Source organism: Hydra vulgaris, chromosome 12 (assembly GCF_038396675.1).
Source record: "Hydra vulgaris chromosome 12, alternate assembly HydraT2T_AEP".
Lineage (NCBI taxonomy): Eukaryota > Metazoa > Cnidaria > Hydrozoa > Anthoathecata > Hydridae > Hydra > Hydra vulgaris.
In genome coordinates, this window is record NC_088931.1 from 68958976 (window position 1) to 68985984 (window position 27009).

The following is a 27009-nucleotide window of genomic DNA, read 5'->3' on the forward strand; positions in this document are numbered from 1 at the left end:
TTCCAAACAAAAATGGAACGGATTTCTAGGTAATATATTTTTCTTTATGAAAAAATAAATATCTATATTTCAACATCAAAAATTAGCGCCAGATTATTTCATGTCATGTGATAACATTTAACAACATCAAAATTGAAAAGCGTTTTAGTTAGATAAGAACTGCTAATTACTGTGCATAAATTTACGCTAATTATATTGCTTCTTGTTATCACCACATACATAAATTTTGGTATGCTCATTACCTAGATGCTCTCATTACGCGAATCTACCCTTAGTACCGTTATGTAACAATATATTATGTCTAAAGTAATAAAATACTATTGTTAAATAATAAAATAAAAAAAGTTTTAAAAAAAGTTACTCAAATGCGCAAATCATCTACTTTATGTATACATATTGTAAAACAAAAAATCGAAGCGATCAAATCTTTTTTAATTTCAACTTATTTCAAAAAAACCGTCAAGTTACATTTGAAGCCGATTGAATGCGGATGTTACGTTGATATTGCTCCGATGCTGGTGTATTATCTGAGTACAGATTTCTCATGACAGTCATATATCCAATCTGTCTCAGAATCAGAAAGTGCAAGATTTTTTTTTGTTGCGCTTGTTATTTTTTTTACTCATGATTTCATTCCAACTTTTATAAAGCTCTTATCTATTACAGTTAGGAATACATTATATATTTTGGCTAAGTTTTCTAATAATATTTTTTAGGCAATGTGCAAAAGTGCATTGTACATCTAGCAGGGCCTGCTCTAGCGTCTAACTTCAGCCTATGACACAAACTATAAGGCTGCATCTTTCACTTTTTTAAAATTTCAACTATTGTCTCCTTTTAAATTAGCAAATATTTTTTGTTCTTCTTACTAAAATTCAATTACCCATGATTTGTTACTAAGTATAGTCGTATCCCTGGTCACTGTCCATTCATACACAGTCACTGTTCATTTATATTCTTTATTTTTATTTATTTATATTTTGCAAAAATCAGAGCTTTGGAATTTTCTCCCGTGACTTTAATTTAATTTGATTGTCAAACTTATCAAGTGTTTTTTTAGTATTATTGATGTAACTGTAATTGTTTTAATATCAATAATGATCACTTTATTCCATACAATGTATCCTTTTATTGTTATTGAACTTGGTAATACCATATATAGATTTGGGTTGAACATCGTTGTTACTCAAATAATTAGTATGATTTTTATGCTGAATTTTATTAAATTTGGTTTACGTTTTATAATAACCTAACTGCACGTTAGTGTTCGTTAAATATTTTACGATTGATAAGAATGAATAAATGAGAAAAAAAAGGAGAATGGTTTCTACATTAAGTAGTACAATGAATTCGATTTAAAAACGTTGTAGCTGTATTTGTATCTGCTGCTTAAATATGAAGAATGTTTTTCGAAAAGGAAAAATCACATTTTTATTGTTTTGAGAAAAATGAAAAACCAATTATCAAGCAAAGTATTTTTTAAATCTTAATAATTTTGTAATCGTAAATAAAGTTGATGAACAATTTTTTATTCATATTAACATAATTTGATTTGTACCTTTTTCAAAAAAGAATTCGAATGTTGATAAAAATTAATTTTGAAAACAGGCCCGTTTTAGAAAAACGCTAATTAGAAAAGATAAAAATGTATTGCATAAACATTTAATACGACTTAAATTTAAAACAATTTACAAATTCTCATAAAATTAGACTTTTCCCGTAAAACGGCTAACGGGTTACGCATTGTGATAGTTGTATTCATCTAAGTCAAAACAATCCAAATGAAATTTAGTAAATATTATATCATAAGTTCTTTTTATGCTTGTCAGGAAAATAAAACTGATGCAACTTTTTTCAGAGCTTTTTTTCTGGGAACAAAATTTGTTTTTCGTAAACTTAAACGTGACAAACCTTCGATGAAAAAAAATCAATTAGTAACAGCAACTTAATAAGTTATTAAACCGTGTAGCCAAATCTTCTATAGAAAAGGCGCACAGCAGTCGAATTACCATTAAAATTACTCGCTAACATTCAGTATGTGACCTTTCTCTTGTTTTAGATAAAAAAGTTCTACTTAAATCATCAGAAATTACATATTTTGAGCCCGATAATAGTAGGAATTTATAGGTGGTTGAAGTTTTTCTTCTTAGAGTTTACATTTTTTTCCTTTTTTTAAGTTAGTGTTTTATTTTTATAATGTCCCTTATATGAGCTTTGAGCATTTTACATTCTTGTTTTAACTTCTCATCGATGGTCAAATCTGGAGTCACTTCTCTTTAATTCTCTGATTTTGTTTTAGGAAATTAACCAGGACTACTTTTGGATTTTTCTTGGTAAAAATTTTGTCAGTTTAACAGTTTTTAGAACAATTGTAGGCACATTGGCACATTAATATGAGATTTTTGTTTAAAAATGTGATAATCTTTGATTATCACATTTTCAAAAATTTTAATACTTTTCATCTTCGCGATGAAAAAGAATTAAAACTTTTTTTTTGCTAATTTTGTCCAATCATAACTTTCTTAAAGCTTTTTCCTTGAATACAACGTAAAATAAAAATAAAAGTTACGCCTAGAGTTATTTAAACAATTTGAAACACAAGGGTATCCGCCTTTTTTCTTCTGGTATAAATTTTCAAAATGAAATTTTTTTTGAGAGAAATTACCTTTGTCTTAAGCTCTGATCTTTTGATAAAAACTGATTGTAGATAATATTTGAAGTGACAAAGAGAAACTTAAGTTGATAGAAAAGTCATAATTTTTTATTCTTCATCATTAGTTTTGATTAAAATGAATACAATGCATTTCGCGTTAACTGATTTGTAGGAAAAGTTTTTTCAAAACTTTTGAATGTTGAAAGTATTACTAATAAATAAAGTTGACTCAAGAGGTTACAGGGATCAAATTCGACATTTTATAACATAAGAAATTGATAATCTAAATTAATGATAGGATCACATGACACTTCATATCTATTATAAACAATAAATTCTTACTAGAAAAGAAATATTATATCATAAACTTTTCTAATTTTCTAAAATATGATATCATAAACATTTCTAAGTATGTATTTTCAAGATTTATTGATTTTATGACATTGATGTAGTTCGGAATTCAGGGAATGTCATGTTGTTAGTCAAGTTTGACAAAATGACAAAACGATGTGAATAATGATGTAAACAAAGACAAGACCTAGTGCGATGAATATTTGATTCACTTATAATATACACATTTTTGACTCACTTATGACATATATGATTTACGTACTATAAAAGACAAGACCTAGTGCGATGAATATTTGATTCACTTATAATATACACATTTTTGACTCACTTATGACATATATGATTTACGTACTATAAAAGACAAGATCTAGTGCGATGAATATTTGATTCACTTATAATATACACATTTTTGACTCACTTATGACATATATGATTTACGTACTATAAAAGACAAGACCTAGTGCGATGAATATTTGATTCACTTATAATATACACATTTTTGACTCACTTATGACATATATGATTTACGTACTATAAAAGAAAAAGTAATATTACATTAAAAATTCTTTCTTGTAAAAAAACTCTTCTATAAAAATTTATAAGTAAAAAATACATGAATTTAAAAATTTAATATAAAAATATATTAAAAATTTTTTTCTAAAGTTTAAAAAACTTAATAAAGTAATATTAAAATATTAACATAAAACACAATACAAGTATATATTAAGTACTTCTAAGTATATATTAAAAAAAATATAACATATTCTTTATAAAAAAAAAAAGAAAAAAACCAAAAAAACCAAAAACAAAATAATAACCACAATATAAGTATATATTAAGTACATAAAAGTATATATAAAAAATAAAACATTTCTATCATCTCTATAAAAATAATAATAATTTTACCATTTGACAATAGTTTTTTTTAACAAAATATATAAATATAAAAATAGAGATGTAACAATATCTTCTATATTACAAAAAACATGATACAAAATATACTTTTTCCATTTGAATTTATTTAAAATTTGAGTATGTGGAAAAAGTCTCCAAATAATGCTTCACCAACTTATAAACAAATTCATATTGAAGCTAAAAAAGAATTTAAGTTACTTTAAAAGAACTTAATTAATACCCTAGAGATTTTATTAGCCGTTATACCAAATAACTTTAAGGTATCTTAGCACAAAAAACTTACCAAATTTTGAACAAATTGAGGCTGTGATAATTGAGCTCTTCGCACAATTTGAAATACATCAACGAGTTCTTCTATTTGAGATTGTTCTATTGCATTGATGCATGAAATAAAAGTACCGGAACGACTTACGCCGTTGCTATAGAAATTCAATTAGGCAAAAAACTACTTAGTAACGCTAATTATTTAAATACTTGAAAAAATAACGCAAATGTTAAAAATAACGGGTAATGGATAAGTTTTTAAGCTGGAATAAAAGCCTTATAATTGGAACAAAAATTTTTATTTAAAACACAAAACTGAAAAATAATAATATAAAAAAGTCATCTTTAAGTATTTAAAGAGAAAAAAAAAACGAGACACCATGTCTTTTTACATGGTCAAGTTTTCCTTACACCTAAAATATAGTTTTGTACAAATTCAAGATCCATTTTGTCAGACAGTAGATAATTCTAGATTTCAACTCATCAAGATTCTTTGCTATTCAATCGCCTTCATAAACTTTATTTTTTAAGTTTCACCAAAGGTTTTCTATCAAACGTGCTTTAGGGGTATTTGTAGGATTGATCTATCTTGGTTCAAAAATTGATTTTTTGCTCATTTAGGTAATTTACCGCGCTTTTTGCATAATGAGCCAAGTCTGGCCAAAATACGTACTCTCCTGTACTATAAAATTTATTTATTAAGGTCCAAATACTTTTTAATTATGGTTTCCAGGTAGACTGTTTGGTTCCATACCATTCCTGAAGGTATAAAAAAATGGCTTTTATACGCCTTTTGGGGAAACACAAAGCCAAACCAATAATTTTTTTTCATACTTGGCTTTAAAATCAAAATTTACATGCAGGGGAGAGCTATAAAATGGTCGGCAATTTTTTTGTTTTTTTGTTTATTTCCCAAAACTTGTATGAATCGTTCCTAATGTTTTCATATTTTTCCATTGTTTAAAAATTATTAAATAAATATAGATATATATTTTTGATTTTGTTTAAATATAATTTAAGCAAGATTTTAAAAGGAGACTATTACAAACCTTGTAGATTTCTTTGCAGAGTTAACTTAACATTAACTCCAGCCTAAAAACTTATTTTTAACCCGTTGTAACAAAAATATGCGCAAACAAAAACCACACAAAAGTATTACTTGCAAACAACAGCAATGATATCATTTCCTAGACATTGTTGTGATTTTGTCACTTCACTAATCAATTGTAAAATTAGATCAAAACTTGGTAAACAGTTCTCCGACCAAAAGCTAAACTCAAGCATGCACATGATGGTTTCATTCTAAAATATTACTTCGTGTCTTGAATTAAAAAAAGTTAAAAAAAAATTCTTATCAATGAGATTGAGAGTTTCATAAAGTAATGGTATTTTAAATAAATACTTATATACTTAAAGTAATATGGAAAATTAATTCGGTTACACATCAGTAACTGATTTATAAATTAAAAATCAAACATCTATTTGTACAAACTTACTTTTCTTGTATATATTTGTGTAACTTAATAATACTTTCTTTCTTGAAATCTTTTTAAAAAAAAATTTAGTTTATAGGTTTTTAAGGAAATCGTGACCAATAAATTAAAAGAAAACTATATGGAAAAGTAGAAAGTACAGTTAATGAAAAAGTTTATTTAAAAGCTTTAGTATATGCAATTCATAATTTTTTTTAGTTTATTGGTTACAGTTATTAGTTTCTATAATTTATAAATTATAGAGTTTTGATAAGCTAAAAAACCTAATGTTTCTTAGAATCCGATTTATTTTCAAGAATTGGTTAAAAAAAAACTTGAATTAAAAAAAAACAAAAAAATTTATTTTGTTAAAAAATTAACCCCAAAACTCATTGAAAAAAAAAAAAAACTGCTAAATTATAGATTTTTTTTGCAAGCATGTTTTTCTCATTCCCTTATGTCTACTGAGTTCATATGTATGACTAAAATTTTTTTCTAAGATCAATTTCAGCGATATGTAAAATTTCTATTTCTTCATTTTTGATAAAGAGATTTTTTTACATTTTTTTAGATGCGAACCCAACAATTTTACATTTTTAATGCACCTTACCCTAAGGATTTGGAAAGCCTATGTTTTTAGACTATATAAGAATCAGTCTATCTGGCCTATTTTTACAGAAGATTCATTAAAGCCTGACAGAAGGGGTCGATAATGATGACTAGTTAAACAACCTTTGTGTTTTCTGTATACTGTTTTAAGTGGATTTTGTCTATTGTTTTGATTTTAACTGCTTATAGTAATATGTAGAAACTGTATTCTTTTAATGGTATATGAAGTAGTTTTTTTAAATATAATTATATAATAGTTATGTATATCTTCAATATACATATAATTTATAATATTTAATTTAATAATATTTACTTGAAAATTGTATAATAAAATGTAATTTTTTTATGGTAAAACTAAAATTAAATTTTAAAAAATTTGTTTTAGCATTAACTAATAATAAAAGTATTAACTGAAATGAGTAATACTTAAAAAAACAAGAAAAAAGAAGGCTGAGAAAAAAAAGTAATGTCAACAAATCCAAGGAGGCTGCCGTTTCTCCTAAAGTGCACAATCAATAAGCTTCCAATAAACCAGCTAGCAACCATCAGAAATATTCAAAGATACATTCAGTTTCTCAAATCTCACAGGTAGAACAAATAAACTATAAAAAAAAACCATAATTATAAATACTTGTCTTTTTTATTATAGATCATATAGATTTCAATCTACGAAATTGATAGTAGCCTGCCTTCAGAAACTTGAGAACATGGATCTGATAATCTACTAAATGTAATAGACGCTTGGAAGAAAACAAAGTTTTAAGATTTTATCATCTTGTGTCAGGGATAAGATACTGAAGCTCCATAATAAGTACATAAATCTGCATAATCTCAAATCATTGAACTGGAACTCTAGTGACAGCAACTTATCTATGATAAAGAATGAGTTTTTAGAGGAGAGTAATGCACTCTTCAATATTACATTGGAAATTTTGAACAAAAAGTCAATCAGGGTCATTCAGTCATTCAGGGTCAGTCAGGTGCCAAAAAGGAGGATATTCAGTTTTATTTAGGTTAAAAAGGAGAGCAAAACATGTATATTACAGGAAAACTGGATGAAGTATTACAAAATTTAGCTAAAAATAAAAATATTTGGCTAAGAGGATGGAGTGTTTTTTTCGTTCATCTGGAAATGATTTAGAATTAGAACTCAGTTTAGATTCTTCAGATGAAGAAAATTTACCTAACAGATTCAGTCATTCTATTAATAGATTCAGCCATTCTACTAAATCTAAAATAATAAGTATAAGTGCTGAAGATCTGGTTGAAAGTACTGCTGTAGTTTCTGTCCAATACAGAGTAGGTATACGTTCACAAACTTCATCATTAGCTACTATTTGCAATAAAGCTGGCGTAAATTTAGAAGATATTAATCTATCAAAAAGTACAGTCCATAGAAAGAGATTCAAGAAGATTGACACATTAGGAGATAACCTCAGGCAAGAAATTATAACTACTCTGAAGAGAAAAAAGCATTCATTTTGATGGAAAGAGGATAAACAGATTGAAGAAGATCTAAAAATAACTGTTTCTGTATAAAGAATAGCGGTCAGTGTTACATCCCTTGATATGGATGACACAGATGACATACTACTAAATGTTATTCAGACACCAAGTTCCACAGGTAGTGACCAGACTGAAGCAATTTTGAATCTGCAAGAATACTTTGACATAGTAGATCATTGACATAGTAGATTTGCTATTTGCTGTGACACTACCGCATCCAATACTGGAATATCTCTGGAGTTGTTGTTATCCTTAGCTCCATTCCTAATATTCCACTTACATGGTTTCTCTGTAGAAGACATATACTAGAAATACCTATCTCACACTTTATGGAGGCTTTGACTGGAGAGAAGACAAAGGGTCCAAGAAAAGGGCTGTATGTAAAACCACGAAAAAATGGTGTTTCTTTAAGAAAGAGGTTAGCAAGATAATTGACCTAGTTAGGTTTGCTTGGAGTCAGCTTCAAGTTGAGTCAACCCTTTATGAAATTGCTAAGAAAGCCCTTGCCTCAAAAACATTCGTGAGGAGTGAAACAGGAAGCTATGCGAATTTTTTGTTTTTTGTTTCGGAGGAGAAGTACCGAGATTTTGTTTTCATCAAACTGGAGCCTGCCATGAAATTATTTACAGTACATTGAAAAAAAATATGCGTAAGTATAATAAATAACATATAAATAAAAAAATATAATAAATATTAATGATGACAAAATCTTACTTTTTAGGTTTATGGTTGATGCTTTTTACATTCTTACCCTGAAAATAACATATAAGATCACCATGATTATGAGCAAAGTGGAAAAAAAGATCTGTCTGGTATGCACATTGATTTCCTACATACCTAAAGACGTACTTGATGATCTTGGCACTTTCAAGAATGCTTTTGCATCAAAGATAAATATCTGAATCTTGGTTCGGCTTTGGTTGCTAGTAGGCAAAGACTTAACTGGTACTTGACTGAGCAGTTGGTGCTGTAATCTCTGGCTGATGAAAATGTAGAACAGGAAATGAAGAAAGAGATGTTGAATAGATTAGTTCAGTATGACGTTCCTGACAAGTTCAAGATTGGAAAACCTGAGCTACCAATCATATCAGAGTTCACTGAGCTTTGGGAACTGGTAGGTCCAGAAAGTTGGCTGTTGAAATTGCAGAAGTTCCTGATGGTGAAGTTCCTGTGGAGGAAGGAAAAAGCTCTGAAGTTGTTAGATTTATTCAAAAAATTTATTAAAAATTTGACTTACGTCAAAGATGTGTAGAAAATAAAATACGTCTTATTAAGGACTTTGTAGGTGGATACAAATATGACAATATGCAACAAAATTTAATGGTGGTGGCCAGGAACAATAGAAAGAAGCTTAAAAAAGATCTTCCCAAGTCCCAGTTAGAAAATATATAATTCATTATTCCTGAAATACATATTTTTTGACACACTTTTGTATTTTTATTAGGAAAATATGTGAAACTACGATTTTTAACAAAAAATGTAATTTTACATTTTGCTGTAACTGAGGTCCAAAAGCTTTTTTATATATATTTTTGCAATCAGGGGACACTAGGAAACAGGAAAAAATTGTGAGCACATAAAAATTAAAAAAAAGTGTAAACTTGAGACACCCTAATGAAGAGTGATAAATATGTGAAATATTTAAGTTGACAAAATAAGAAAAACAGAATAAATAACAAATTATTATAAAAAAATAAGATACTTATAAAGTAAACTGAAGATTTATAATACATTCTTGCTATTGAAATTTGTATTTCAAAAGCAAGAATGTATTTCTTTACAAATAGGATTGTTAATAAATGGAAAAGTCTAATCAAAGATATTGTTACACATCCTTTAAAATTTAAGATCAACTTGCCTGAAAAAACCAAAAAAATCTATGGAAATATTATATATACCTTATAAGTACATTTAGAGGTGTTTTTAAAATCTTTTAATTTTGTCCAATCCAGCTTTTTGCATTTAGACAGGTGGATATTGGATTTATATGTATTTGATTTGGCTAACTTCCAAACATAGCAACTTGGGATTAAAAATACTCCAATGTTTTTGTCCACTTGAACCCCATCAAGGAAAATGATATTTTGGAAAAAAATAATATGTAATCCTAAAGTAGACCAAAGCACTTTGATTAAATTTAAATTTAATTGAAAAATCTCTTTGAGTTTAAAATCCATGACCATAAAAAAACACTATTGTTGGGTACCTTGATAACTACTGAGCTCTGATCCTCTGTCATCAATTCCAAGTTTGACAGTGTGATTGTAGTTGCAATCTCTGTTCAACACCACCTTGTTAGTTATATTTTTCAAATTTCACCTGTGAATAACTTCTTTTCTTCACAGTTGACATCTAAAAGTTGACATTAATCTTGCAATTTTTTCCAGTGGCATTAAATTTTAAATTAAAATGTTTTACACCAGTCGAACTCCTGTTGCTTTGTGGAGAACTGAAGCAAGTTTTCTCATTAACATATTAGATAGTTCAGTATTTTTTCTCATTACCATGTTAGACATGTCAACTGCATGTTTAACAACTTATTGATTTCAGTGCAGATTGTGTAATTTTATAAAATATAGTTTAAGCTGCTGAATGTTTTTTTAATTCACATTTCAAACTACTTTTTATTAGGTTTAAATTTTCCAATTAAGCAGATAAGACAATCACATGATGTTCGTGTTAAAGACTTAACAACCATAAAAGAAATTGTAGAGAGGTAATAATGAACATGTTACATCTCAAACATCTTATTTTTGTAAAAGAGTTTGACATGAGTTGCAAATAACATGTGGAACTTATTTGTCTGCATGGTATATCTCATTTATTACAAATTTTTGAGCAATTGCAATAATAATATCATTTAAATATGTCACCTTTTTTTTTTAAATCACACTTAATATTATTCCAATTACCCTTAAATTTGGTCTACTTTACGATGATATAATTTTTTTTTTTTTTTAATATGACGGGGGTTAAAAGTGTGTATAATGGGGTATTTTTATTACCAAGTTCTATGTGATGTAACCATGATAAGTTTTGAGTTAGCACCATGCTAGGAAGTTAGCCATCTCAAATCTGAATAAATATTACCATATGTAGAGTTGCATAACTTACATATTATCATATGTATAGTCATCATATTTACTATTGTTTAAATTTTTATTGTTTTGGTTTTTTTTTAAACTCAAAATTTAATTGCATTGTTTTTGGTTTTGAATTATTATAATAATTATTTAATATATTTTTTTTATATTTATTAAAAATTACATTATCATGATGATGATGGTGATGATTATGATGATGATGATCAACTTCTTCAGCTGTCTTTTGGAATCAATATTGATTCACCCTTTTTTAGATTGCAGATTATTTTAATTTAGACACTTAAGAGACACTAGTAAATTCTTATACATACAAATACTAATGTGTAGTGTCACTAGCAAAGTACATATATCAATTTATTGTGATTTGATACACAATGTAAGACAATGTTACAATTAACATATTGTCATGACTTTAGATTAAAAAAAAGTAAAACAAACCACTTGTGACCTTTTTTTTTTGTTTTTGTTTGAGTTCTTAACAAGGCTACAACTTATTTAACTAAAAAAAATTACAATCTCTCTTTTTTCTAATTAAATAAATACTTTGCTTAAAATGGGGGAATTATAATGTGGAATTATTCACATAATGATGACTATGTTTTTTATTTAGTTTTTTCAAACAAGAAAAATTTTCTAGAACAAATAATTTTTGCAGTTTTTTAAAGTTACTACACTGAAACATTGTGCAAATCAGTTACCAAAATAGTAAGCAAAAAAAAAAACTTTATTTAAATACTATAAAGTTTTTAATAAAAGCTTTATGATTCGAATACAGTATGTGTTTCTTACTTCATTTGTTCTTAAATTTTTTAATTTTAATAAACTTTATAATTCAAACACAGTTTTCCTCTTTAATTTAGATCTATCATTATTTTTTTAATTTTTTTTAATGATACAAAAATATGTTTTTATAAGTTTTTTTTCTTCCTCAAAACAAAACTTATAATAACACATAAAGTTTTTGAAAAGTAATAAAAATAATCAAATTTTTTACAAAATAATAAATCAGAAATCAAGTTTTTTAATGAAATGATATCAAGTATTCAGCCAGAATATTATTAATGAAATAAAATGAAGCATTCAACCAGAATATTATTAACAAAATGAAATAAACCATCCAGCCAGCATATTATAAAAAAACTTTTCCTTTAAACTTACAAATGATAATTGATCAATTTTGATCAAAAACCAAGCATTTCAAAAAAATTTTTTAGAAAATTAATTCAAGAAATGTACCTAAGCAAGCCAAATATTTTTTTAGTTGAAAAAACTACATTCAAATAGCAATCTATGAGTATAAAACTATACCTCAGTAGAAACACTCAAGTTTCTTTTTGTTATGGATTCTAACTTCTCTTCAGCAGTCAATTTTACAGTGATACCATTAAGTTTTAAATCACAATCCGATGGATAAAATTTATAATAAGATTTTTCTTTTTGTTCACAGTGAGAGGTAAGGTATACTATAGTTGAAACATTAAGCTTCTTTAAAACATCCCAAAACTCTGTGACAGTGGTTTGAAGTGGACATTGAGTTGCAATAAAAGCTTTCTTTTTTTTATAACCATCAACAAACACAGCATTCAGGTATGGTTCACTAGAAATCAATGCATCCTCTCCTATGAAACAAATAATATTTTATAATGTTATATTAGTGGTCAGTTTTCAATGAAGCAGATAGTGGTCAACTTTTAATATATGTAATTCAAATTTACTTTAATAACTCTTTATTTTTTTAATATAACCATATTGATAAAACTTATTGATTCATTGTAAATTTACAGAAAATAGTTAAGTGTCACATAAAATTACAAGTTAGTCAATGAAGTGACACCTAAAAACAAAAAAAGCACAAAAAACAAAAAGAAGAAAAAAAAGTAAAAGGAAACTCTTTAAGAAAAATAAAACTTAATTAAAGAAAACAAAATAAATAAATAAATTTAAAAAAGTTATATATGTATATATATATCTATATAAAAACTTAATCCTTTAAGTAATGTTAGTAGTGCCCCTTCGAGCATGTTTGACACGGAATCCTTGGTAGCCATTGCAACCGTGGTAGTGGCGAGAAAGCGTTGCAGTACATTTCGTTGTAAGAAAATATGAGCGAAAGTGTATGAAAATATCTAATGTACAAATGTAAAATAAAGCAGTTATTACCAATAAATAATCTTAAATGGGCCAAAAATGTTATTTTAATAGGTGAAAATGGCAAAATATACTCTAAACGCCAAAATTTTTGTTTTTTAATATCTGGACTTCCAATAAGGCTGCAAGCAACTACTATTTGAGTTGACAGTTATTGGAAGAGAAGAGATGAAGTTTATAGAGCAAGATAACAATTGACAGAAGACTTAAAATATTGCAAATTATATGAAGCAAGAAAACAAGATGAAGAAAGCGAATTCCAAAGAACTGCTGTTCGAGGAAAAAAACTGCACAAATAAGAACTTTTAGAGCACATAGGAACAGCCACAGCAAAATGATGAGACTTAATAAAATGAGGAGTAACACAAGAACAAATTTTAGTAGATGGCACAAGAGATGCTAGTCTCTTGTGCTTTTTAGAGCAGTACTCATTATAGTATTTATAGAATAGAGAAAGAAAAGACACATTACAACAATGTGTCAATGATGGAAAGCTGGCTGCAAGAACAAGTCCATTTTCATTTACAATGCGTTTTTGCACCTTGTTTAAAAGTGAAAGGGCATCATAAGTAGATCTGACCCAGATACGGCAACAGTATTTTATACAAGGATGGACTTGAGATTTAAAGAGATAAAGAATAGAATTCAGAGTAAGAAAGTGACAAGACAATACAACCTTAGCAGATGCTAAGGTTGCAACTGATTTGATATATGGTTTCCAAGAAAGATTGGAAGTAAGAGTTAATCCTAGAAGATGAAGGGTAGATGACTTATTGAGTGCATTAAATTACATAAATATAAAAAGGTCTAGTTTATTGCAATAACAATTAGTTAAAAAAATGGAGTTAAAGTTCACCAGCCACATGCTGTAGCAGAAGTGAGATCTTTTTCAAGCTCAAAAGCCCCCTCCAAGCAATCAGAAAGTGTTGGCTTCTTATAAAGATAAAAATAAATGGAAGTATCATTAGCAAACAATGCTACCTTGGATATAAGAATATCTGGAAGATCATAAATGTAAATTAAAAAGAGTATAAGGACAAGGATTGAACCTTGAGGAACCCCTGAAGTGACAGGATATGAAGAAAGGCGCTGTCCATCAAGGACAACTTTAATACTACGACTGGTAAGGAAGGATTCAATAATCTTAAAGATGTTACCTGATCGCCGTTAATGGAGAAGACCAGCATGCCAAATTTTATCAAATGCTTAAGAAATGCCAAGAGTTATAGCCTTAACCTCTCCACATCTATCTCATGCACAATAAAACCAATCAGTTATTACCATTAACAAATCAGCAATAGAACAAAAAGATCGAAATCCATTTCAATGATCAGAAAGTAAGTTATTAGATCTAAGATGAGAGGTTAAGTGTTAGTTAATTAGACTAAAAAACCTTGTTAGTTAATTAGACTAAAAAACCTTATGATAGGAAGAAGAATAATGGGACAGTAGTTAGACCAGTCAGACACTCTTTTGGCATTAGACAAAACTTTTTTACAATAGTTTCTAGCAATAGTAAACATAGTAAATGTTTTCTGGAGAATTGTTTTGCTGATAGATATGGAAGTAATGGTTTCGATTGGAAATTGCAGCAGCACAATGTGAGGAAAACCATGGAGAAGTGTAAGGCTTGACATAGAATCAACGAGAGGGAATAAAAGATTCCACGCCAGCCTGAATCTAAGAAGTTTTGTGAGAAGTACATTTGTCAGCTGGAAGATGAAAGATTTCCTAAGATTGTAAGACGAAAGATTACCGAAGGGCCATCATGAAGAAAATCACGGAAAAAGTCCTAGTCAGTTTTAAGGTACTTGTAATAGGTACGATGATAAAGGGATTCTGATGAAGAAGAAGGAGATAGTAGTTTTAGAGAGATCAAACCGTGATCAAAAGCACCTAAGGGTGAATTTGGAGAAACTAAGCACTGACTAGGATCAGAAACAAGACATAACTTGAGTAGAGAACGTAAATGATTTGGATTGTCTGGAAAGCGAGTTAGAAAGTTGACTATTTAAGTTAGAGATTGAGAAAGGCAAAAGTTGTGGGCCTTAATGCCTGCAGAGTCACTGACACTTGAGCCAAGCTATTTAGTGTGATGATCATTAGAGTCACCGACAACAATAATATTGACTGAGGGATAAAAAGAGAGGGCTTGCTCAAATTGATCAGAAATAACATCAAAAAGTGTGCAGTCTTAATATGAAAGAGAGCGATATAAAACAAAGAAAAAGACGATAGAGTGAAGTGGTGCTAAACAAAAGCACATAAAAGAATAGTCTGTGGATTCAAACCTAGTTTCATGACAAATGGGTGAATTCTTACGAATGTAAATGCCCAGGCCAAGCATGTGACTATTGGAGTCTTTACAAATTAAAGGAAGATAACCATCAACACTTATATCGCAAGATGATACAGCTGAACTCAAATTAGTCTCACAAAGAGCAAGTAGGCCTGGTGAACTTTGCAAGAGACAAGACTCAACAGAAAAAAAAGTTACTTTGAAGACCCAAATATTAGTAAATGATACATTTAGAGAACTTTGTGATGATGATGGTTTTTGAAGTTTTATAGTTTTTTGTACTTTATTCATTTTTGAATTTGTTGAATAACTTGACTCAAAGCACAGATAGTACTCAGTACACTATTTAATAGCCCAAGCATCCTTGCGCAACATGGCACTGTTAGTACTCTGATATTTTATAGCTGTTAATGGAATCAGCCTCTCTGAGAGTTACCACAGAGTTTGGGAAACCTGACTACCAGCCAGCCTCACAACCATAAAACTGAGTTTTAGAGCTGTACCCTCATTAGAAGATAATAGAATGAGTTGCCTAGTCATAAAATCAAAGACACAAGCAAAACCCATGCATTAAGTCACGAAGATCCTGCATTTGACATCCTAAACTGGAAACAATATATTATAAATACATCTGCGCCAGCCTAATAGATAAAGTAGGGGTGCAAGGCTGGTCAACAAATAGAGTCTGTTTACCTCTTAAGTCTTTTCATAGGAGGTCTTCTACAAGACAGTAGCCAGATGCATTTAACATCTGCCCAAGATGAGTATTTTTATTGAGACACCATCTCTAGCCTTTACTCAACCAAGAGCCCCAAAGCAGGGGATGTTTTAAGTGGGAATTATCTTCTCCTTGCCTTTGCCTAAAAAGCATATCTTACAAGGCAGCAGGACATGAAGCAGGTTGTACTAGGTTATATGTTACCAGTAGCAGGATAGCCTGACCTGAAATAGACTTAAGTCATTATAGACTAAAGTCATTTATGAAAACTCTATTTTCTTCATTATTCTTCAACAAATTATAACGATGAAGTCATTTGATTACTTATTCAGCATCATTTGATTACTTATTCACAAATTATATATTAGGTCGCATCCAGTTTTGTCTATTTACAAATTTTTTTATTTGGTTCTTAAGTTATTATTAAATGGAAACCGAAAAAAATAGACACCACATTAAGTCTCAAATAATTTAAATAACAGTTAGCAACAGAACATTATGCATTTGTTGTTTTCACCAGTAAAACATATATTTTATATAGTATGAAAGGTTGTTATACTTTTATTTAAAATGACATAACAAAATGGTCTTTTTGGCAAAATCTGAGGGTATCTATTTTTTTTTAAATTTTCATTCAGCAAAGCTGTTTTAAAACAACAACTTTCTTGAACTGGAGCAATACTTTTAAGAATTTTTAACTCTTCCTCAATAAGTGTTTTTCCTGTGGAAGAATCTTTTTTGAGTAGTTTGTTAAGAGTAATTGGAAAATTTGAAATTGAAATACCAGTTTGACCACATGTTACTGCTTCGTAAATTGCATCATAAACAAATATGTATTGCTCTTTTGTTTGAATCATTTGCATTCTGTTTTGACGAATAGCTTCAAAGTAATTGAAAATATCAACTTTTTGTACTGTATTGATTAACCGCAACATTTCATCAACAGTAATAAAAGTGCCTGTGCGACCAACTCCAGCACTGCAGTGCACAACAGTTAGAGATTTATCTGAATATGGCACTAAACATCGAAATCGATGGCAAAAGTTTAGTAACATTGTTGGGTATTCGGGACAACCATTATCAGGCCAAGATGTAAATTGCATTTGAATAAAATGATGATCTACTTCTTTGAAATTTAATGAAATATAACGAATAATATAATCAGCAAAGTTTTCTGTTTTTGTAACACAAACATTAAGACCGCCATATTCTTCATTACTTTCTGGCCAATATTGAGCACATTTTGTTTTATCATTTTCAACTAGATTAGTAAGCATTACAATAGCTTTAGGTTTTTCATGAAATATCATTCGCCAGAAATCAACAACAGTCTCATTATTAGGAGCTTGGGTTGCAATGTACGTAAATATTTTAGAATAAGAGTGTATATAATTTGCATTAATATAGGTGTTTTCATTATTAGAAAAATCAGGAACAAGTTTGACCAGTGAGTGATCATATGGTAAAATGTTTGCATATCTATTTTTTTTGGGGTATTTTGAAGCTTCAATGTGAGTATATATTTTGTTTGCAGGAACACTCTCAAACTGTGCAATAAGTTCTGTGCAACCTTTTTTTTTTACATCTAAGTAAAAATTAATAAACTCCTCCACTGTTACTGGTGGCCATTTCTGAATAGTATTTAAATTGCCATAACATTCTGTTTCCTTTGGAGCAAAATCTAATAAACAAATAAAATAGCTAAAGACCAAGCAATAAAACTTAACTATGTTACAGATATAAACCATAACTAAGTTACAGATATAAACCTTGACTAAACTACCAATATAAGCTTTACCTTATAAATCTTACCTTGATTTTGAAATGATTTTTGATTACTTATATTATCCATTTCTTTAGACATTGCCAAACTATCTTCATCAACTTTTTTTCTTCTTCTAAAACATTTAATGTTTTAATAGTGAAATATTTAATAAAATAATAAAATAAATGATGAATAATGAAATAAATAATAAAATAAATGATGAATGAAATAAATAATAAAATAAATGATAAAATAAATATTTAATAGATATTGCTGGATATAAATATATTCAACTATAAATTCAACCATAAATTGAGTCAAAAAATTTTAACAACTACTTTTTGTTTATACTTTGACCAGGTAACTTTCACTATTATGATTATACCAGACAAGAAATTTTAATGTGGGCCATATATGTCAGTTGCCCTTAGACCATATATATACCACTCTCCTTTTTGTGATGAAATCAATGCGATCCATGTAAGGCATATGGTATAATGTAATATGACACTTTTTTTATTATATAATAGCCTTCAAACTCTTTGAATTTTTACAATCTTTTGGAACAGTAGCTAAAAAAGGTTTCATGAAATCCAAGTAAAAACAAAATAGAAAAAAAAATCAATAACAATGGAAGTTTGCTTACATTGTTGACTATTTTAGAACCTTTTTCCGGCTTTTAATATTACTTTCTTGCAGCAAACACAATACATTAGGATGTTTTTCTCTTCTTTAAATATAACATTGATATTTATGAATTTTAGGAAAAATTTATGTTGGATAACAACTCTCAAAAATTTATTTTTGAGAGTTGTTATCCAACATAATTTTTCAATATTATTTGGTCCACATGTGACATAACTACACACATAATATCTCATTTATGTAATAATGTTGAACACATTATTTGGTCCATATTTGTGCCTTATTGAGCATGGATGCATATATATATATATATATATATATATATATATATATATATATTTATAAATATATATATATATATATATTTATAAATATATATATATATATATATATATATATATATATATATATATATATATATATATATATATATATATATATATATATATATATATATATATATATATATATATATATATATATATATATATATATATATATATATATATATATATATATTAGGGTGGCTCTTAAAACAACATTTTTGAAAAAAACCTGTTCCTACCCCTTTACTTTGTTCTATATAATACTAAAACACTAGGTTTAAAATTTTTTTGAACAAAAAATTATTTTAGGGGTAGCTCAAGACCCTTTAAAATTTGACTGGTCCCTAAAATTTTGAAAATAAAAGTTCATCTAAAGTATGTCAACCTGGCACTCAAAAGAAGCGAAATTATATTAAAACTTTAAAAATAATAATCAATTTACAAAAAAACAACTTTTTTCTTAAATAAATGCATAAAAACTATTGTTTTTAAGCAGAAAATAAAAAAAGTCATTATTTTCAAGTTTTAAAAAAATAGTTTTTTTAAACATGCTTTTTTTTGTAAAGTGATTACTGTTTTTGAAGTTTTGATATAATTTCGCTTCTTTTGAGTACCAGGTTGACATACTTTAGAAGAACTTTTATTTTCAAAATTTTAGTGACCAGTCAAATTTTTATGGGTCTTGAGCTACCCCTAAAATAATTTTTTGTTCAAAAAAATTTTAAACCTAGTGTTTTAGTATTATATAGAACAAAGTAAAGGGGTAGGAACAGGTCTTTTTCAAAAATGTTGTTTTAAGAGCCACCCTAATATATATATATATATATATATATATATATATATATATATATATATATATATATATATATATATATATATATACATATATATATATATATATATATATATATATATATATATATATATATATATATATATATATATATATATATATATATAGGCCCATAGCAACAGGGGGGTAGCAGGGGCATTTGCACTCCTTATAATTTTTTAAATAAGTAATTTTGGGGCCCTTTAATCCAGCACTGCCCCCCCCCCCCCAATATAATTTTTGTTCCTACGGGTCTGTGTATATATATATACATATATATATATATATATATATATATATATATATATATATATATATATATATATATATATATATATATATATATATATATATATATATTGATCATCAACTCATTTCACACTTTTTTCCTACTTATACACACTTTGGCCACATGTGGGCTACATATATTTTTCTTTTCTGGTATACTATTTTCATACTACTAAAAACAAATATGATATATTATGGACGTATGACATTTTTTTGATGTATTGAATGTATTTTGATATTGACATTTGAATCTATGATAATTTTTTGATAGATGTAATACTACATCCATCGTTTTTAATCAGGATTCTCAATTTATGCACACCAGGCAAAACTATATTTCCTTTTTTTGTTCAATTAAAATTTTTTAGTTCAATACAGTACAATATATTCTGATAATATATCAAAGTGATAGGTTTAACAAATTATTTTCATAATCATCAAATAAAGAAATCATTTTTTATATCACTATAAGAACAATAATAGAAAAAAAGAACTTATTTTGTCACTGTAGTTAGAAATCCTCATTAATTCTGTTGATACATCAATATATAATTACCTGATTTTATTACATTCTATAACAACAATATTTATTTTAGTTTTTAAATGTCACTAATGATGGCATCATACTAAAATTATTAAAAAAAATACTAAAATTGATATGAATAGTGTAGTCAATTATTAAATAATATAACAAATTAATTAAAAAAAGTAAAATACTTAATCAAAAATGCTATCAGAATCACTACAAAAATCGGTATGGCAACCAATGCAAAAAGATATGGGTCATATGAAGCTTTCATTTTTTCAATTAGGGAAGACGAATCAATGGTAGAAGCTATAAGATAACATAGTTGCAAATCTCAAATTTTTTTCAATATTTTATTTAAAACTACAATATGTTTAAATTCTATTTGAAATTTAAAGATTGCTTATAAACTTAATATAAATGTTGTAGAATAATATTTCCAACAAGTTTTTTAAAAAAAAAAAGCATACTTTTGCTTCTTAAATCTGCGTGTGTTTCGTAACTAAAGAAACACACACCATTGAGGTTTTTGACCATTTTCCACTTATAAACTCTTTCGCATTTAATTCGTAATTAATTTTCATATAATTTTTTTTGGCATTATTTTCTAACAAGTTTTATAAAAATTGACATTTTATAAAATCAACATTTTTTCTTAGTTTTTCAATTTTACATGCACTTAAACATACATCTCCTTTAATTTTTTTGTGAATTTATTCAAGTTAATATTTAATAAAAAAATTTAAAATTTTTGCTTTGTAACTAAAGCAATAATTAATACTTGTAGACTAGAGTTGTTTACGAGATATTATCTTTCTATCAAGTTGTTATCTATCTATTTATCTATCTATCTATCTATATATTTAAACAACTTTAAAATGTATTTTACAAAATAGAGTGCTCAATGTTCTTAAAAGAACAGTGCAATTATAAATTAGTAGAAAATCACTTCACAAAATTTTTTTTATTCATTTAACACTGTGTTTCATCAATAAAGACTCATCACAAAATTTTCTGATGAGTCTTTATTGATGAAACACAGTGTTAAATGAATAAAAATTTTTGTTAAGTGATTTTCTACTAATTTATATACATATATATATATATATATATATATATATATATATATATATATATATATATATATATATATATATATAAACAAATTATGTTTGTGTATTCTACAAATAGAGTGCTCAATGTTCTTAAAGAACAGTGCAATAATAAAGTAGCAAAAACACTTATCTAATCTTTTTTTTGACAGCTTATTTCTCCATCAGTAGGTTCATCAGAAAGCTTTCCGATGAACCTACTGATGGAAAAACAAGCTATTGAATAAAAAAATTAGATAAGTGTTTTTACTAATTTTTATATATATATATATATATATATATATATATATATATATATATATATATATATATATATATATACATATATATATATATACATATATATATATACATATATATATATATATATATATATATATATATATATATATATATATATATATATATACATATATATATATATACATATATATATATACATATATATATATATATATATATATATATATATATATATATATATATATATATATATATATATATATATATATATACACACATATATATATACACACATATATATATACACACAAACATATTGCAGATAAATGTATGGATAATTGAAAAATAATTTAACAACATTGTTTTTATTTAAACAAAAGATAATAGCATTTTATTTTTGTTTTGTATAAGTTTAACAAATGTGAGTACTTTCTGTAAATGCATGTTTCAAAATGCTTCTTTTGTAAGAGACTGTTGCAAAAAAGTCTTCTTTTGAAATGAATCATTTTGCAAGTTTCTTTTTGCAAGTCTATATTACGGAACTTAAATTTTTTTATTTTTTTGTATTGCGCCTAATAGAAGGTGAATTTTTTCCTATGTAAATTCAGTAATAGCATTTGAAATACTGTAGATAAAGTTGGGAAATTGTTTCAAGTCTTTTATTTTGGTAAACAACCCTATTGTTGACATCATTACAAAACTTTTAGATGTTGACAAACAATTTTCCATTACTGAAAAAAAAATCCTCATTGTTGAAGAAGTGAAGACAACAAAAACAGCTGGAAAAAAAAATAATAAAAAGCTTAGCACAACATATAAAAATATAAAATTTTTTGAAAAATTTTATATATATACTTTTTTCTTCATCTTTGCTTCCAACAATGCTGTAAGAAACCACTATTAGAGTTGGTGAACAGTGCCCACTATAGTATTTGTAGAAAAGCAGAGCAGTGCCCATTATAGTATTTGTAGAAAAGAGAAAGAGAAGGAACATTATGACAATGTGATAATGGCTGGAGGTTAGTTGCAAGAACAGGTCCAACTATGTTTACAATGCGTTTTTGCACCTTGTCTAAAAGAGAAAGGACATCATTAGGAGCTCCGCCCCTGATTTGGCAACAGTATTCCACACAAAGCTGGATTTGAGATTTATTGAGATAGAGAATAGAATTTAGAGTAAGAAAGTGTCAAGCTTGATAAAGAGATGCAACCTCAGCAGATGCTAATTTTGCAACTGATTTGATATATGGTTTTCAAGAAAGATCAAGTCAGAATTGATCCTAGAAGACGAATGGTAGATGACTTATTAAGTGCATTAAACTACATAAATATAGGAAGATCTAGTTTATTGCAATAACACTTGGCTAAAAAAAAAAGGAGTTTTATCTGAATTAAAGTTCACCAGCCACTGTGAGCCCCATGCTGTAGCAGAAGTGAGATCCTTTTCAGGTTCAAATGCCCCCTCCAAGCAATCAGAGACTGTTGGCTTCTTATCATGACAAGAATAAATCATAGTATCATCAGTGAACAGTGCTACCTTGGATGTAAGAATATCTAGAAGATCCTTTATGTAAATTAAAAAGAGTATAGGGCCAAGGATTGAACCTTGAGGAACCCCTGAAGTTACAGGATATGAAGAAGAGTGCTGTCCATCGAGGACAACTTTTATACTACAATTGGAAAGGAAGGATTCAATAATCTTATTGAATCCTTCTGATGTTACTTTATTCACTGTAAAAAGAAAGCTTATGGAGAAGACTAGCATGCCAAACTTTATCAAAAGCTTTAGAAATGTCAAGAGCGATAGCCTTAACTTATCCACCTTTATCTAATGAACAATGAAACCTATCGGTTATTACTGTTAGCAAATCAGCTGTAGAACAAGAAGATCAAAATCCATTTTGATGATCAGAAAGTAAGTTATTAGATTCAAGATTCAAGATTAAGTGTTTGTTAATTAAAGATTCAAAAACCTTGCTCATTATAGGAAGAAGACTAATGGGATGGTAGTTAGACAAATCAGATCGCTCTCCAGAGTTTTTGAAAATAGGGATAACAGATTTCCCTTTCCAGCAGGCTGAAAACAAGACTCTTATAAGCACTTGTTAAATAGTTTTGAAAGTATAGACAACAGCTCCGTAGAACACATCTGCAAGACTATAACAGGTATGTTGTCCGGATCACAAGCTGTAGAAGTGTCTAAGCAGGAAATCACTTTAGATACAGAAGCTGGAATGATACGAATATCAAGCAATGGATCAACCTGTTTGAGGGCTATATCAGGTAAAACATAACTAGTGGAATCAAGAGATGATATTGATGAAAAGTTCTTAGGAAACAGCTTTGTCTTTAGATGAGGTGATTAAGTCTGAACCATACAAGAGAGGTGGAATAACAGGTTTGCCCTTATTATTGATACTATTAAAGATTCTCCAGAAGTCATGATATATGGCTGCTATTCAAAATAAAAACATAAATAAGATTTTAGGTGCATGTTTTATTATATTTAAACTTGGATTCCAAGTCTAATTCATGGCCTGCGTGCCATGCGTTTGACAACCCTAGTTTAATCAAACTTACTGTGGAGAGTAGCATGATATAAATCCATCGATACAAAGTCAATTCATAGCCAGGAAAACAAGATTCAAAAAAAATATATATATTTTTTAAATATTTTTTTGCTCATTATTATTTTTACAGCTTATTAATTTTTATTTATATGCATTTACTTGATTCATTTGTTATTCATTAATAAGAGACTTAACAAATGTTTTCCTATTAATAATGTGCATTTTTTAAAAAAAAGCTAAAGATGCATTTTTGTTTCATGGCGCATTAATAAAATTGATAACATTCATAACAAACTATCATATCGTCATATCAATCATAATACTCATAACAAACTATCTGTTTTTTAAATACAGATCATTCTAAAATCAACACCTAACCATTTGTATTAAAGTGAAACTAGTTTGTGAGGTAAGGATCATCATTAATTTTAATCCCATAAATTTTTTCAAAAATTTAAATTAAAACAAATAACAACGTAGTGTAACTAATTTCAGCTTTAGTTTTAAATTTGTTTTGTTTTGGTAAATTTTATTTTAAATTTTAGTGTTTTATGTGACATTATTAATTTAACATTTTTTATTTAGAGTTTATTTAGAAGTTTAATTATTATGGTCTAAATTTTGTTTATTTTAATTATTATATTTTAAATATTAACTTAATATACTTTAAGATAACCAGCAATCATAACTCATTTGAAAGTTCTTATTAGTTTAAGAACATGTATAAATAACTGTTATTATCATATTTATCCTGTGCATATACAGTCTAAAATAACAACAAAAAAATTTATACTTAGTACACATTTGGTATTAATCACTGTAAAGAAATACTGTAAAAATATACAGTTGTCTAATAAACTCAAAAAAAAATCTTTTGAAAATTACCAGTAAACTCAGGAAACCATGGACTAGTGAGTATTTGATCCTAAAATACAATTAATAAAGACTAGCTAATTAACAAAAAATTAAAAATTCTGAATTGACACACTCATTAACATTTTTAACAAAACTTACACAAACAGTTGATCTCAATAAAAAAAGGCAGCATATAACTATTTTTAAATAAATTTTGATATATATATATATATATAAATATAAATATATATATATATATATATATATATATATATATATATATATATATATATATATATGTATGTATGTGTATATATATGCGCGTGTGTGTGTCCGTGTATATATACATATATATATATATATATATATATATATATATATATATATATATATATATATATATATATATATATATATATATATATATATATATATATATATATGTATATATATGTGTGTATATACATGTGTATACATACAGCGGTGGCCAAAATTTAAAGACCACTCATTTTTTAGTTGCTTTCTTAATCTTTAAAATAAAATTAAGAAGATTCTAATTGACATATTAAATTTTTTTTTTTAATATCTTGTTAATTAAAACATACAGATTAAAGTGGTATAATTTTTTAAATCTAATTCTAATTAAATAACATTTAACTTATTAAAAAACTGATGAGTACTTATAAATCTTCTTTAAATAAATTGGACAAAATTTAATGACCACTTTCAAATCTTTAATTTGCACTTATTAAAAATAATAATCCATTATTTTTTTTAACTGTCTTAATTGGTTATTACGTTGGCTATAAAATAAAATGTCGAAACCTGAGTTTCGATATCAAATGAACATTTATTTTTTGAATTGCAATAAGGATATAAAAATATTGCAAAAATGCGTGCAAAGATCGAAGAAAAAGACAGATACGCGGCTCTTGTATTAAAAGAAGAAGGCTATAGCATCAGACAAATAGCAGAAAAGCTCGGAAGGACTCACTCTTGCATTATTAACATAATTCAGCGATGCAAAGAGACCCAGTCAATTAATGATCGTCATAGGACTGGACGCAATAAAATTTCAAATGACCGTGATGTTCGCTCGTTAGTGAGATTAATGAAAGAAAACAGACAAGCATCATCTACAGACTTGTCTACGAAATGGACACTGTCAAATGGTCTGAAAGCAAGCCCTAGAACTGTGCGAAGGGTCCTCCATAATTTAAATTATTTATGGCGTGCTGCTGCAAAAAAACCATGCTTAAATAAAAAACAAAAATTTGCCAAGAAAGAGTGGTGCAAACTACATAAAAATTGGTCAACAGATCAGTGGAGCCGTGTGGTCTTTAGTGATGAAATCAATGTTGAGGTAGACAACAGAAAAGGTCGCGTAATGTTGCGTAGACTTCCAAGCAAACGGTTCGATGAATCATGCATTTTGAAACGAACAAAATAAGGCAGTGGTTCAATAGGCATTTGGGCCTGTATGAGTGCCTGTGGAGTCGGCGTTTTTCATTTATTCGATGGTAGACTCAACAAAGAAAGGTACATCGAAATTTCGGAAAACTCGCTTATTCCTAGCATTGATTTATGGCAGTTGCAAGATGGATTTATTTTCCAGCAAGATAATGCGCCGTGTCATAAAGCGCATGTTGTTAGCGATTGGTTCAATTCTAATAAAATTCAAGTGCTTCCATGGCCTGCCAATAGTCCAGACTTGAATCCAATAGAGAATTTATGGTCGTGGCTTATTCACAAGCTTGGTAAAGAACAACTTTACAATTTGGAAGATTTGAAATCTTCTATCTCTCATC

At 27.5% G+C, this 27009-nt stretch overlaps 1 protein-coding gene across 3 annotated transcripts in view; it reads right to left on the reverse strand.

Annotated features, from left to right (window-relative positions):
* Positions 1-3794: 3794 nt before the first annotated feature.
* Positions 3795-27009, reverse strand: part of LOC136088961 (receptor-type tyrosine-protein phosphatase alpha-like) — a 37384-nt gene continuing 14169 nt past the window's right edge. The window contains exons 3-9 of one of the 3 annotated variants that reach the window (XM_065814248.1): positions 25232-25271; positions 20613-20730; positions 17852-17937; positions 12183-12493; positions 5343-5485; positions 4203-4338; positions 3795-4096 (exon numbers count right to left, since the gene is read on the reverse strand). In XM_065814248.1, the coding sequence (XP_065670320.1) occupies positions 4022-4096; positions 4203-4338; positions 5343-5485; positions 12183-12493; positions 17852-17937; positions 20613-20730; positions 25232-25271 (909 nt within the window). In that variant the 3' untranslated portion in view covers positions 3795-4021. Of the gene's footprint in view, positions 4097-4202; positions 4339-5342; positions 5486-12182; positions 17721-17851; positions 17938-20612; positions 20731-25231; positions 25272-27009 lie in introns of those variants that run through there. The other 2 variants (XR_010642670.1, XM_065814247.1) reach the window with 2 other exon arrangements.